This window comes from Acomys minous (genome assembly GCF_964271855.1).
Source record: "Acomys minous genome assembly, chromosome: 6".
Classification (NCBI taxonomy): Eukaryota; Metazoa; Chordata; class Mammalia; order Rodentia; family Muridae; genus Acomys; species Acomys minous.
Window position 1 is genome coordinate 60,157,462 of NC_140487.1, and position 15,520 is coordinate 60,172,981.

The window sequence follows — 15,520 nt, forward strand, 5'->3', positions numbered from 1 at the left end:
GCAAAATTACAGTTATGAAGTAGCAATGAAAAAAAAGTTATAGTTGGGGTCACCAAAACATGAGGAACTGTAATAAAGGGTCTCAGCATTAGGAAAGTTGATAAACACAGTCTTAGAAGTTACAGTCGCTGTGTCACATGCCTTTAAACCCAGCACTTACGGAGACAGAGGCAGACAGACCTCTGTGAGTTCAAGGCCAGCCTGATCTACAAAACCAATTCCAAGATAGCTGTTACACAGAGAAACCTTGTCTCAAAAAAATGTAAAAACAAAACAAAACAACAACAACAACAAAAAAAAAAGTTACCAGAAGCTCTGCAGGCTACAGCCAAAGGCTATAGCAAAAAACATCTTGAGCAAATGATTCCAATAGGAGGTTTCAGTCATGAAAAGGGAAGATACTCCATACATAATGCTGAAATAGCAACTGCCAACTCCACATAAAGCATTTGAGAGAATAGAAAACTTGAGGAGCTCTGCCGCCAACCTCATTGCATCTACCTCAGAGCCCCAAGAAGACTCACCAGCCCCAGAATCCGTGGACTTATTACAAAAACCTGTCAAACCACAATGGATTAGTACGGAGGCCTATGTGTGCAGAAATATGATTTACTTGAGAATATGAAAAAAGGTGAACCTTCTCCTGACCCTGGTGCTTTTATTGACAAGGGATTTCCAGTGTATCTACTTTTCCCCCTTAATCTCAGCTCTCACTTTTGTCTGAGCCATATTACATTACACTCTCACCAGCCAATTGCAATGAACTCCTATAAAGAGAAATTCCTGATTGTCCGGCCTACAGCTCTGCCGACCTTCCCGGGGAGGCCTACCATCCCCAAGAACATTCAGTTTAGACCCATCCCAACCTGCCAGGTTCCCCTGGGGCACAGTCAGCAGCAGTGAGCTGTGCTGAGCTCCATTTGTCCCTGAGCTCCATTTTCAGTCCCACAGCTCTGCTGGCCTTCCTGAGGAGGCCTCCAGGAGCATCCAGGTTAAACTACTCCTCCCAATACCATACCTGCTAGGTCCCACTGGGGCCCAAGCAGCAGAGGTGAGCCAAGCTGTCCCCTGAGTTCCATTGTCCTGCCTCCCCCAGGAGTCCTGCTGGCACCAGCAACATACAGGATAGATCTGCCTCCCGGCCAATCTCCTACCTGCCAAGTTCTCCTAAAGAGCACCCAACAGTGGTAAACTGTACCCACTTCCCTATGCTCCATTTTCCAGCCCACAACTATGTCTGCACCCCTGGTGGCCAGCCAGCACCAAGGATAACCAGATGGCTGAAAGCCAGTATAAGAACGCAATCAAGAAAAGCCAGGGCAATATGGCACCACCAGAGCCAACCTATCCTACTACAACCAGCCCTGGGGAGACCAATACAGCCAAAACACAAGATGAGGACCTTAAACCCAATCCTATAGAGATGATAGAGGCCTTTATAGAGGAAATGAATAAATCCATTTTTTAAAAAAATACTAGAAAACACAATCAGGTAAAGGAAATGAATAAAACTGTTCAAGGCCTAAAAATGAAAATAGAAGCAATTAAGAAAATACAAACTGAGGGAATCCTGGAGATGGAAAAATCAAAGGAAAAAAAAAAACAACCAGGAATTACAGATGCAAACATCACCACCAGACTACAAGAGTTGGAAGAAAGAATCTCAGGCGTAGATGATACAATTGAAGAAATTGATACATTAGTCAAAGAAAATGTTAAATCTAAAAAAATTCCTGACACAAAACACCCAAGAAATCTGGAACACCATGAAAAGACCAAACCTAAAAATAATAGGAATAAAAGAAGATTCCCAGCTCCAAGACTCAGAAAATATTTTCAATGAAATCATAGAAAAAAATTTCCCCAACCTAAAGAGATATCTTAAAACATAAAAGAAGTTTACAGAACACCAAATATATTGAACCAGGAAAACTCCTATTGTCACATAATAATCAAAACACTGAATGTGCAAAACAAAGAAAATATTAAAAGCTACAAGGGGAAAAGGCCAAGTAACATATAAAAGCAGACCTATCAGAATTACACCCAATGTCTCAACAGAAACTCTAAAACCCAAAAGACCTGGGCAGATGTCTTACAGACTCTAAGAGACCTCAGATATCAGCCCAGACTACTATATCCAGAAAAACTTTCAATCAACATAGATGAGAGAAACAAAATATTCCACGACAAAACCAAATTTAAACAATATCTATCCACAAACCCAGCCCTACAAAAGATACTAGAAGGAAAACTCCAACCCAAGGAGGCTGACTACACCCAAGAAAACATAGGAAATAAGTAACTCCATACCAGCAAATCCAAAAGAAGGGAGGCACACACACTCAACAATACCACAACCAACATCAAAATAACAGAAGTTAATAATCATTGGTCACTAATATCTCTCAACATAAACAGAATAAATTCCCTCATAAAAAGACACTGACTAACAGAATGGATGCAAAAAGCAGGACCTATCATTCTTCTGCATACAAGAAACATACCTCAGTAACAAAGATAGAGTAATAGGCTGGTTTTCTAAGCAAATGGACCCAAGAAAAAAGCTGGAGTAGCCATTCTAATATCTAATAAAGCAGACTTTCAAGCAAAATTAATAATAAAAAAAAAGATGGGGAAGGACACATCATACTCATCAAAGGAAAAATCCACCAAGACGATGAGTCTATTCCAAACATCTATGCCCCAAATGCAAGGAGCGCCCACATTTGTAAAAGAAACATTACAGAATCTTAAATGACACTTTGAACCCCACACATTAAGAGTAGGAGACTTTAGTACCCTACTCTCATCAATGAACAGGTCATTGAGACAAAACTAAACAGATAAATAATGAAACTAACAGATATTATTAATTAAATTGACCTAACAGATATCTACTGAACATTTCACCCAAACACCAAAGAATATACCTTTTCTTCAGTACCGCAAGGAACATTCTGGAAAATTGACCATATAACTTTGTCACAAAGCAAGCCTCAACAGATACAAGAAAGTTGAATAATACTCGTATCTTGTCAGACCACCATGGATGAAAGCTGGACTTCGACAACAAGAGCAACAACAGAAAACTTACAAACTCATGGAAAGTGAACAACTCTCTACTCAATGACCACTGAGTCAGGGAAGAAATAAGGAAAGAAATTAAAGATTCTGTAGAAGTCAATGAAAATGAAGGCACAGCATACCCAAACTTACAGGACACAATGAAAGCAGTGCTAAGAGGAAAGTGTATAGTACAAAGAGTCTTCATAAAGAAAGTGGAGAGATCTCATACTAGCAACTTAGTAGCACACCTGAAAGCTCTAGAACAAAAAGAAGCAGACACACCCAAGAGGAGCAGACAGATGGAAATAATCAAATTCATGGCTGGAATCAACAAATTAAAAACAAAGAGAATAATACAAGGAACCAATGAAACCAAAAGCTGGCTCTTTGAGAAAACCAATAAGATAGTCAAACCTTTGGCCAAACTAACTAAAAGGCAAGGAGAGAATATCCAAATTAACAAAATCAGAAATTAAAAAGGGGAAATAACAATAGACCCTGAGGAAATTCAAAGAATCATTAGGTATTACTTCAAAAGCCTGGAATCTACAAAATTGGAAAATCTAAATAAAATGGATAATTTTCTTGATAGATTCCACTAACCAAAGTTAGGTGAAGATCAGGTGAACAATTTTAAAAGTCCTATAACCCCTAAGGAAATAGAAGCAGTCATGAAAATTCTTCAAAAAAAAACAAAAACAAAAACAAAAACAAAAACAAAAACCAAAACCAAAAAAAACAGGGCCAGATGGTTTTAGTGTAGAATTCTACAAGAGTTTCAAAGAAGAGCTAATACCAATATTTCTCAAACTATTCCACAAAATAGAAACAGAAAGAACATTTCCAAACTCATTCTATAAGGCCACAATCAGCCTGATATCTAAACAACCACACAAAGATTCAACAAAGAAAGAGAATTCCAGACCAATTTCCCTTATGATCATTAGTGCTAAAATACTTGCAAACCAAATCCAAAAACACATCAAAAAATCCGTCCACCATGATCAAGTAGGCTTCATCCTAGAGGCTCAGGGATGGTTCACTATATGAAAATACATCAATGTAATCCTCCATATAAAAAAATGAAAGAAAAAGAAAATGATACAATAATCTTAATAGATGCTGAAAGAGCCTTTGACAGAATCCAACACCCCTTCATGTTAAATCTTGGAGAGATCAGAGATACAAGGCACATATCTAAACACAATAAAGGCTATATATAGCAAGCCAATAGCCAACATCAAATTAAATAGAAAGAAACTTAAAGCAATTCACTAAAATCAGGGACAAGACTGCCCACTCTCTTCATATCTATGCAATATAGTACTTGAAGTTCTAGTTAAAACAATAAAGCAACTAAAGGAGATCAAAGGGATACAAATTGGAGAGGAAGAAGTTAAAGTATCTCTATTCAGGGATGATATGACAGTATATACAAGTGACCCCAAAACTCTCATCAAGGAACTCCTCCAGCTGATAAACACCATCAGAAAAGTGGCTGGATACAAAACTAACTAAAAATAACAAACAAACAAAAATCAGTAGCCCTCCTGTATACAAATGACAAACAGGCTGAGAAAGAAATTAGGGAAAATACACCCTTCACAATAGCTGCAAATAATATAAAATATCTTGGTGTAACTGTAACCAAGCAAGTGAAAAACCTGTATGACAAGAACTTCAAGTCTCTAAAGAAAGAAATTGAAGAAGATATCAGAAGACAGAAAGATTTCCCATGTTCATGGATTGGTAGGGTTAATATAGTAAAAATGGCTGTGTTGCCAAAAGCAATCTACAGATTCAAGGCAAGTCCCACCAAAACTCCAACACAATTCTTTGCAGACCTTGAAAGAGTAATTCTCAACTTCACATAGAAAAACAAAAACTCAGGATAGCTGAAAAAGCCCTGTACAATAAAACAAAACAAAACAAAAACTTGTGGAGCTATCATCACCCATGACTCTTCCAGCTATACTATACAGCAATAATAATGGAAACTGCATGATATTGGCATTAAAAACAGACATGTTGATCAATGGAAATCGAATCAAAGATCCAGAAATAAACCCACACACCTACAGATACTTGATATTTGACAAAGAAGCCAAAACCATATGATGGGGGGGGGGGCAAAGAAAGTGTCTTCAACAAATGGTGATGGTTTAATTGTATATCTACGTGTAGATGGATACAAAAAGATTCATATCTATTGCCTTGCACAAAGCTCAAGTCCAAGTCAAGTCAACATAAAACTGGATAAACTAAATCTAATAGAAGAGAAAGTGGAGAAAAGCCTTGAACTCATTGGTACAGGAGACAACTTCTTCCTGAACAGAACACCAACAGCTCAGGCTCTAAGATCAACAATTAATAAATGAGACCTCATGAAACTAAAAAGATTCTGTAACGCAAAGGACACTGTCAATAGGACAAATCAGCAGTGTACACAATGGGGAAAGATCTTTACTAACCCTACAGCTGACATAGGGCTGATATACAAAATATATTTAAAAATTAAGATATTAGATACCAACAAACCAAATAACCCAATTCAAAAAATGGGGGTACAGAGCTAAACAGAATTCTCAACAGAGGAATCTCTAATGGTCAAGAAGCACTTAAAGAAATGTTCAATGTCCTTAGTCATCAGAGAAATGCAAATCAGCCCAACTTACACCTACCTGAATGGCTAAGACCAAAAACTCTAGTGACAGCTCATGCTAGCAAGGATGTGGAGCAAGAGGGAACACTCCTCCATTGTTGGTGAGAGTGCAAACTCGTACAACCACTTTTTTTTCTCAGAAGATTGGAAATGGTTCTACCTCATGACACAGCTATCTCACGTCTGACCATATACCTAAAATATGCTCCACCATTCCACAAGGACACTTGCTCAACTATGTTCATAGTAGCTTTATTCATAATAGCCAGGGGCTGGAAACAACCTAGATGTCCCTCAACTGAAGAATGGATAAAGAAAATGTGGTACATTTCCACAGTGGAATCCTACTTAACTATTAAAAACAAGGACATCATGGAAATTTGCAGGCAAATGGATGGAACTAGAAAATGTTTTGAGTGAGATAACCCAGGCCCAGAAATATGTGCATGGTATATACTCACTTATACATGAATATTAGCCATAGAATACAGGGCAACCATGCTACGATCCACAAACCCAAAGCAGCTAAGTAACAAGGAGAGCTCAAGAGAGGATGCTTGAGTCTCACTCAGAAAGGGAAATAAAATAAACCCTGGAGGTGGATGGATGGAGGGAACCGGGTGAGGGAGGGAGTGGAGAGAGGAGCAGGAGGGATCAAGTTGCAGGAGAGTGGAGGAGAGAGAGCTGGGAGAACAGATATGGGGGCAGGGGTCATCTCTAAGCAGAGCTGGACACCTGAGACAAGAAAGCTCCCTGAAGTCTGTGGGAGTGGCCCTAGCTGAGTCTCATAGCAGCAGGTAATATAGAGCTAGAAGTAGCCACCTCCTGCAGCCAGGAGGGACTTCCATTGGAGGGATAGGGACACCAACCCACCCACAAAACCTTTGAACCAGAATTTGTCCTATCTACAAGTAGTGCAGGAATAAAGATGGAACAGAGACTGAGGGAATGGCAAGGCAATGACTGGCCCAACTTGAGACCCACCCCCATGGGAGAGAGCCAACACCTGTCACTATTAATGATACTCTGCTAGGCTTGCAGACAGGAGCCTAGCATAACTGTCTTCTGAGAAGCTTCCTCTAGCAGCTCCTCGAAACCGATGCAGAGACACACAGCCAAATCACTAAGTGGAACTCTGGGAGTTTTGTGGAAGAGTGAGAGGAAGGATTGAGGGAGCCTGAGGGCTCAAAGACACCACAAGAAGACCAACAGAGTCAACTAACCGGGGCCCATGGGGCACCACAGAGACTGAACCCAAAAAGAATGCATGGGGCGGACCTAGGCTCTCTGCCCATTTGTAGCAGATGTGCAGCTTGGTCTTAATGCTGGTCCCCTAACAACTGGAGTGGGGGACTGTCTCTAATTCTATTGCTGGCCTTTGGATCTCTTTCACATAGCTCGACTGCCTTCTCTGTCCTTAGTGGGAGAGGATGCACCTAGTCATGCTGTGACTTGATGTCCCAGTGTGGGTTGGTACCCATGGTGGGGGACTCTCCTTCTCTGAGGAGAAGGGGAGAGGGAAATGGTGGGAGGGGCAGTGAGTGGGGGCTGGGAGGAGAGGAGAGAGTGGGGGTCTGTGATCAGGATGGAAAGTGAATAAATTAATAAATGAAAACAAGAAAAAAAGAAAAAATTCTCCTCCACTCCACTCTCCACACAAGCATCCCAGTGGCACTGTGTGTCTACATATGTGTGCACCTGTGTGCATATGTGTGTGTATGCACACACACACACACACACACACACACACACACACATACACTTGTGCCTATATTACCTTTTAAAGCTTTTAGAATCACTGTCACCATTTAAAAGATAAATTATACACTGGCCTAGAAAGTTTAAGTTTAAATGAGGTACAGTTTGCTCTCCTTCCCTCACATGCAATCAATATTAGAAGTGTATTTTCCTTCGAGATCCCATGCACTTATACACACAAAAGACATACATTATTCATTTATAGTTTTAGCTCACATGATTTATAGCACTTTCTGTTATATCTATAATCCAATATGGCAGCCCCTACCCACATATGGGTTGATCAGCTTAACCAGAGGCTAGGATGACTTGGATGTTAATAGTTTACTTTTTAAAAGATTTTCTATTCTGTGTCTGGTTTGTGAGTGCAAGTGAATTAATGGAAGAAGACACAGTTGAAAGTGGGTATCACCTGGGCTTGGGCCCTGAATTATATGTGAACAGGCAAAAGAGAGCTGCTGAGCAGTGGGCATGCATGCACTCATGTCTTCTGTAGCCTTGACTGTGGATGTGACCAGCTGCTTCAAGTTCCTACCTGGCTGCCCCATGTGATGACCTATAACCTGGAACTGCACACAGAATAAACCCTTTCTCTATCAAAACTGCTTTTCTCAAGATATTTTGGCTCAGCAACAGAAATAAAAGTGCATAAGCATCTCTTATCCCGGCTCACTGACAGCTATGGACTGAAACGCCAGCGATGGGCTCTTGGAGCTGAGGGTCTTGCTAGTGCCCTCATAGCACATGGTACCCTCATAGTACATGGTACCCTCATAGCACACGGTACCCTCATAGCACATGGTACCCTCATAGCACACGGTACCCTCATAGCACATGGTACCCTCATAGCACACGGTATCCTCATAGCACATGGTACCCTCATAGCACACGGTACCCTCATAGCACATGGTACCCTCATAGTACATGGTACCCTCATAGCACATGGTACCCTCATAGCACATGGTACCCTCATAGTACATGGTACCCTCATAGCACATGGCACCCTCATAGTACATGGTACCCTCATAGCACATGGCACCCTCATAGTACATGGTACCCTCATAGCACATGGTACCCTCATAGCACATGGTACCCTCATAGCACATGGTACCCTCATAGCACATGGTACCCTCATAGCACATGGTACCCTCATAGCACATGGTACCCTCATAGCACATGGTACCCTCATAGCACATGGTACCCTCATAGCACATGGTACCCTCATAGTACATGGTACCCTCATAGTACATGGCACCCTCATAGTACATGGTACCCTCATAGCACATGGTACCCTCATAGTACATGGTACCCTCATAGTACATGGTACCCTCATAGTACATGGTGCCCTCATAGCACATGGTACCCTCATAGTACATGGTACCCTTGTAGCACACGGTACGGAAATCCTTAGCTCTATGTGATACCCTCATAGCACACAGTACTCTCGTAGCACACAGTACGGAAGCCCTTAGCTCTATGTGGCGAACCCTGGCAGGGAGGGAACAATGCGTAGAGAGAACTTTATGCCCAACACCGCCAGCCAGCCCCTTTCCCTAAGTTTCCGATTCCATCCTCAACACTTCTAGCAAATGATTCAGGATCCCATCTTACAGACAAAGAGATGGACTGACACCCTGAGACTCCGTGTGAAAGCCTGCTTCAGAGGCCTCAGGACTATAAACAGTCTTGGCAGCAGAGAAGACTTCAGTGCTATGGACCAAATCCTGGTGCCTTGTGCATACTCGACAAACGCTTAACCACTCCAAACCCTATAGAAAGACAATTTTTTAAATTAAAATTGTTTTATTGTTTTGTGTTAGCATACTGTTGAAACACTGGTGTCCTTAACAGCAGCACTGGGGAGGCAGAGACAGGCAAATGCCTGTGAGTTCAAGGCCAGTCTGGTCAAAATAGTGAATTTCAGGCTTGCCAGGGCAACACAGAGAGACCATGCGTAAAAAAAAAAAAAAAAAAAAGAAAGAAAGAAAGAAAAGAAAAGAAAATGAAAAAAGAAAAGAAAAGAAGAGCCAGGCACAATGATGCAGACATTTAATCCAAGAACTCAGGGAGGCAAAGGCAGGTGAATTGCTGTGAGTTTGAAGTCAGCCTAGTCCACAAAGCGAATCCAGGACAGCCAAGGATACACAGAGAAGCCCTGTCTCAAAAAAACAAAACAAAAAACAAAAGAGAAAAGAAAAGGAGAGCCAGGTGATGGTAGCCCACGCTTTTAATCCCAACACTCAAGGAGGCAGAAGCAGGAGGATTTCTGTGAGTTAGAGGCCAGCCTGGTCTATAGTGCTAGCTCCAGGACAGCCAGGCACACACAGAGAAACTATGTCTCAAAAAGAAAGAAAGAAAGAAAGAAAGAAAGAAAGAAAGAAAGAAGAAAAAGGAAGAAAAAAAGGAGAAGGAGGACGGGAAGAAAAAAGAGGACAGAAAAGAAAAGCATGACAAAGGTTGAAAGAACAAAAACACTGGAGCCTGGTGCTGGCCAGGAGAGATTTATCTCTCCAAAAGAGTTCATACAGTTCTGGCAACTTGTCAGACTACCTTACAAGAGGGACTAAGGGAGGCACTGATGGCTCAGTGGTGTGTGTGACCTGAGTGGGACTACATGTTGGCCAAGACTACTAAGTTTCTGCACCCCTTGAAGTCTGTTAAAATCTGAACCTCAGGCACTGCAGGCACTCTGTGTGCTGGATGCTCTTCCAGAGGACCAAGGTTTGATTCCCAGCACCTACGTGGTGGCTCACAAGCTTCTGTGACTTTAGATCCAGGTGATCTGAGGTCCTCTTCTGGCCTCTGTGGACCACAGGCACTTGTAGTACAGACACATACCTCCAGGCCAGACATCCATACACACAAATAAAATAGTTGTTTAAAACTTAACCTAAATTTTACGTCAATGCCAGGAAGACAAACTCTGGGGTTACTGTATGTAGCTTTCTGTCATCTTCCCAATATGGCCACACTGAATAAATCTTTTTCTGCTTTCTCTATTGTTTGTCCCTGTAATTGGAAATTACAGCAGAGCCTCGCTTACTGGGCCTGGTAACCTTAGGGAATGACCAGCACTGTTAATGATGTGCAGTCCCAGGCTTTTCATATTTGCTCAAGGCACCCGGAATTTGGACACTTCTCTGTCTCCCCTTATGAATTTCAGCAGAGCATCCTGTCCTTTCTGCAGGCTCCTAACACTCCAGCAGCCCATGGGAGACTATACGTCATCTCATTTAGAGTGGGGACCTCAAGAATGCCTGGGAAAAGCAGCGTGTGGAGCCAGCAAAGGCAAGCAATGGGGGTGGCTAGGGATGTCTCTCACCCAGGAATGACATAGGAAAGGGCATCCCTGGGCAACTGAGACTATAAAAGAAAGCTTTTTAGAGAACACGTCAGTCCTTCAACCCTCAGGGGAAAGGTCCACCTGGCCGGCAGACACCTGGAAGATGTCAGATCCTCAGACAGGAAGCTCTGCACTTGCTCAAGTCCTTGGAGATCTAGATGGAGAAAAGCGTCAGGGGTCAGGGGTCAGGGGTCAGGTGGCTGGTCCCACAGAAGACACTAGGCGGATGGAAGTAAAGCTAGGGAAGCATACCCAGCCTAGCCAGTCTATACATGGAGACCTGGGAGTTGCTGACAAGTTCAAGGAGTGGAGCTGGAGGGAGGGCAGAGGGAGGAAAGGATTGCAAGGAAGGACTGGTGCCAGCCAAAGTCAGGCCGATGACTTTGAGAACAAGCCCCGGGCAGAACGAGGGAGGTTATAGGAAGTAGATGCACGGAAGGCAGATGGATTCTCTCACTGGACACACAGCATAAGCTGAAGCAACAAGCCTGCTACCTTGGTACTGAAGGAACCTCAGTTTCCCCATCTGTGGCTTTCTAGTGGAAGAACAGCTGTGCAAGCAGGGTCGTAGCAAAAGTCACTCCCTCAACTGACCACAGTCATGTGTTGAGAGATGACAGAATTAAAAGACTAAGGCTGGAGAAGAGGCAAGAAGAGAAAATAAATCTGTCTGATACTAGAAAACCCAGGGCCAGGTTGGGACTGGGATGCAGAGACACCCACTCCTGGGGACGGTAGGCTTGGCAGCTGCTGCCCTGGTGCAGGGAGGGTTAAGCATCTTTCAGTTCCCACCCTCCCTTGGCCGGCCTGTCCTCCTACATTTACGTCTTCTGAAAAATATTCAGCCTGCAGCTTGCCTCATCTGGTGCTCCAGGCCCTCCTCCTTTCCCCCCTCCTCCCGTGGCCCAATCCAAGAGGAAGGTCAGGGAACTTTGGGAAACAGGGAAACTCCAAAACTCCGGACTCTGGGAGAAGGGTCAGTGGGGAAAGGCGGGGCCTGTGGGGCCAAGAGAGAAGAGAAAAGGGAGATGAGAGGGTGAGAGGGGACAGCTACCAGGGAGCTGTTCCAGGGACCCACAGAGGGGAAAGGCTTTGCTAAAGCAACAAATCCCATTATTTTTCAAGGTACCAGAGAGAGGCTGGGGGTTTGGGACATGGGGAGGAAAACCGAGAAGGAAGAGAAAACGGCTCAGAAAAGAGGCTATGGTGGCCATAACCAGCAGGATTACTTCCCGGGGCTGTTGGCAGGGAACCCTAAAACTTTCCTGGCCCCAGGAAACGAAGCCTTGCAGAGTGGAAAGGGCTAGTTGGAGGGCAATGGAGATTTAGAAAAGGGGCACTTCTGTCCCCAGGAATAGGTCAGGGGAGAAGGTGCCCCCACCCCACCCCACCTCCAAGAACTGAAGACCACACACCATCTTTGCAGGACCAGAAGGACTGAGGCGAAGCCATGAAGTGGCTGCTGATCGCCCTAGCCCTGTGGCTGGGCACAGCGAGCGTACTCGGGACAGATCTGGAGCTCAGCGAGATACAGCGCAGAGGCCTGCAGGTGGCTCTGGAGGAGTTCCACAGACACCCACCTGTGCACTGGGCCTTCCAAGAGACCGGCGTGGACAGCGCAGACGACATGGTTAGTAGGGTGACTGGGTTCAGAATGAAGGGTTGCAGCCTGGACACCAGTGATCTCCCAGAAAGCTTTCCTGGGAGAGGTCCTCCCCACCCCCACCCCCCACCCCCCATCCCCAGCCAGCCAGCCTCCTCGGCTGTGCCAGTTCTAAGTTAAGGTGTCGCAGGAGGGGAGTAACATCCAGGAGTTATCCGCCGGCCTTCCTGTCCGTCCGCAGATCTTCTCAGCTGGCACCTTTGTGAGGTTGGAATTTAAGCTCCAGCAGACCAGCTGCCTCAAGAAGGACTGGAAAAACCCCGAGTGCAAAGTCAAACCAAACGGGGTGAGTGAAGGGGTTCTTCTGATGGAACAGGCTGCCCGGGTAGGGAACTAGAGCCCAGAGAAGCCCTGTGCTCATCACTGGGGACTGTCTGCAGGGATGGAGGGGACAGAGGGACAGAAGGACAGAGGGAAATTTCTCCATCAGAGTGGGTCCGCTTCTGTGAGCTCCTCCTAAAAAACGCTTTTCTATGGAGTCTCCTGTACCCGGGCCAGGCTATAACCAGTTGACCACGGGGTTTCACAGTAACCAGCCACCATAAGGGCGACACTATCACTATGGACTGACCTCAGAGTGGAGGTATAGCATTTTGGGTTGAGGTTCCTGCTCTGTATCTAACAGCTTTGTGGGTTCACTGAAGGCCTTGGTTCTCTCCCTTGGTGCGGGGTGGGGGGGGGGGAGGTGAGGGGGGGAGACTGGATTATGCTGGTGATTTACAAAACTCTTGGTTTCAGGACCTTTTCTTCAAATTAAGTCTTATAAGGAAAATGTAAATGCGAGGTCAAGGTGGTAAGAGTCCCTGCTGTGCACGCGTGAGGACTTGAGTCCTGGGGTGGCCATGAACAGAGCTGGGCATGGCTACACAGGAGTGTCCCCAAGGCTTGCTGGCTGCCAGCAGAACTCCAGGTTCACTGATAGATTTTCTTCTGTGAAAGGAATAAAGCAGAGTAGTATAGAGGGACACCCAATGTCCTTGTTTGGCACATACATGCACAGGCACAAGTGCACACACACACACATGCACACACGCACGCATGCACGCATGCACACACACCATCAGAGAGAAACGGAATCAGACAGACACCATCTGGGGAAGAGGACTCTTGCCTTTATACATGTTTGCACATTCACACAGGCACCTGTAAATGACATCCATGTAGGATGCTGCATATGCACAGAACACATATACATGCTCACCCACAATGCATGCATGCCAACACAGACCAAAGTACTATAGTCTGCAGGTAGGGCCGGGTAGCATACACCTGAAATCCGAGTACTGGAGGAGTTAAAGCAGGTAAACTGGTTCTAGACCCATCTGGGCTACTTCTTGAGACTGCATCCCAAAAAGAGAACTTCTAAACTCTCCTATCCCAGGGTAAGCTGCATGACCATCTGGGTACATGTCCCCTTGTTGCTGTGATAAAATACCATGACCAAAACCAACTAATAATAGGAAAGGTTTGTTCTGGCTTAGGGTTCTAGAGGAACAAAAGTCCATCCTAGTGGGGAGGCAGGGAGGTGTGGCCACCGGCAGGTATGGCAGCAGAGCAGGAAGCTAAGAGCTCACGGCCTCAAATGGAAGCAAGAAGCACAAAGAGTGAATTGGGAGTGGTACAGGGTTTAAAATCTTTATTTTTTGTTTTTTGTTTTTGTTTTTGTTTTGTTTTTCAAGACAGGGTTTCTCTGTGTAGCCTTGGCTGTCCTGGACTCACTTTGTAGTCCTCGAGGCTGGCCTCGAACTCCCAGAGATCCGCCTGCCTCTGCCTCCGAAGTGCTGGGATTAAAGGCGTGCGCCACCACGACCAGCTCAGGGTTTAAAATCTTAAAGCCTGTCCCGCTAACACACTTCCTCCGTCAAGGTCAAAGCCTTCTAAACCTCCCACAAACAGCACCATCAACCGAAGACCAAGTATTCAAATAGCTGAGCCTATGGGGGACATTCCTATTCAAACCATGCCATCCCTCCACTCTAGAGCATGCCCAGGAAGGCCAGTTTCCACCCTGACCCACATGGTCACTTCACTCCTCCTTCCTTCTCTTATACTCTCCTCCCCAGAGAAAGCGGAAATGCCTGGCCTGCATCAAACTGGACCCCAAGGGTAAAGTTCTAGCCCGGCTGGTCCACTGCCCAGTACTGAAGCAAGGGCCTGAGGTAAGAAGGAAAAGAGGTTGGGGAGGGGACTGCAGAGACTGATGGCGTTTGGGTCTGTGGGAGCACAGGAAACCCGGAAAGGGGAGTGGCCTAGAGGGCGACTGGGACATCCTCCTGGGGGGTTGTGGAGGCTCCTCCCCTTCCGGGCACTGCTGCAACAGACACTGGTTCTAGCAGAACCTTCAGGAGGCCCAGTGCAGTAAGATAGCACAGGCTGGCGAGGACTCCCGCAGCTTCTTCTTCCCAGGACAGTTTGCCTTCTCCAGGTTCCCGCAATCCAAATAGGCCCTGTGTAGGTAAGTGGTTGGTGGGCGGAGCCAGCCCTTGGCATGAAAATTGGACTTGGGGGGTGGGAGGAATATGTGAAGTGTGGGGGAAAACTAGGATTAGACCCCCCCCAAAAAAACCCCTCATATCCAATCTGTGTTTTCTGTTCTTCTCTAGGACTTGTCTTACTTCCTGTATAGCTAGGGCAGTGCCCAGTGGAAGCAACCACCTCTCAAAGACTTTATACTCCAGGCTAATAAATAAAATTGCTGAGTGTCCCTTTGCAACCTTGTTTTGTTGCTCTCCTCCCCTCAGCTCAACCTGTACATACAAGGGAAGCGCAAAGGTGTGTGTGTGTGTGTGTGTGTGTGTGTGTGTGTGTGTGTGTGTGTGTGTTTCAAGACAGGGTTTCTCTGTGTAGCCTTGGCTGTCCTGGACTCACTTTGTAGTCCTCGAGGCTGGCCTCGAACTCCCAGAGATCCACCTGCCTCTGCCTCCTGGTACTGGACCCAGCACCAGAAAGGAGCAGGTAGGGTGCATCCTCCCACAGGACTGGAGGTACGGAAGCCCACGTTTGCTGAAGAGGAGATAAGAAATGA

The 15,520-nt window shown here is 45.1% G+C and overlaps 1 protein-coding gene across 4 annotated transcripts; it reads left to right on the forward strand.

Moving 5' to 3' along the window:
- Positions 1–11,656: 11,656 nt before the first annotated feature.
- On the forward strand, positions 11,657–15,208 carry RARRES2 (retinoic acid receptor responder 2). 4 transcript variants are annotated; one of them, XM_084784526.1, is made up of 6 exons: positions 11,657–11,808; positions 12,259–12,462; positions 12,677–12,781; positions 14,559–14,654; positions 14,829–14,950; positions 15,099–15,208. In XM_084784526.1, the coding sequence occupies exons 2-5, from the start codon at positions 12,283–12,285 to the stop codon at positions 14,937–14,939; spliced, it is 492 nt and encodes a 163-aa protein (XP_084640652.1). In that variant the 5' UTR covers positions 11,657–11,808; positions 12,259–12,282; the 3' UTR covers positions 14,940–14,950; positions 15,099–15,208. The 4 variants fall into 4 exon arrangements, with proteins under 4 accessions (XP_084640652.1, XP_084640653.1, XP_084640651.1 ...); XM_084784527.1 differs by having other exon boundaries at positions 11,788–11,868; XM_084784525.1 differs by lacking the exon at positions 11,657–11,808 and adding an exon at positions 11,815–11,957.
- Positions 15,209–15,520: the final 312 nt, after the last annotated feature.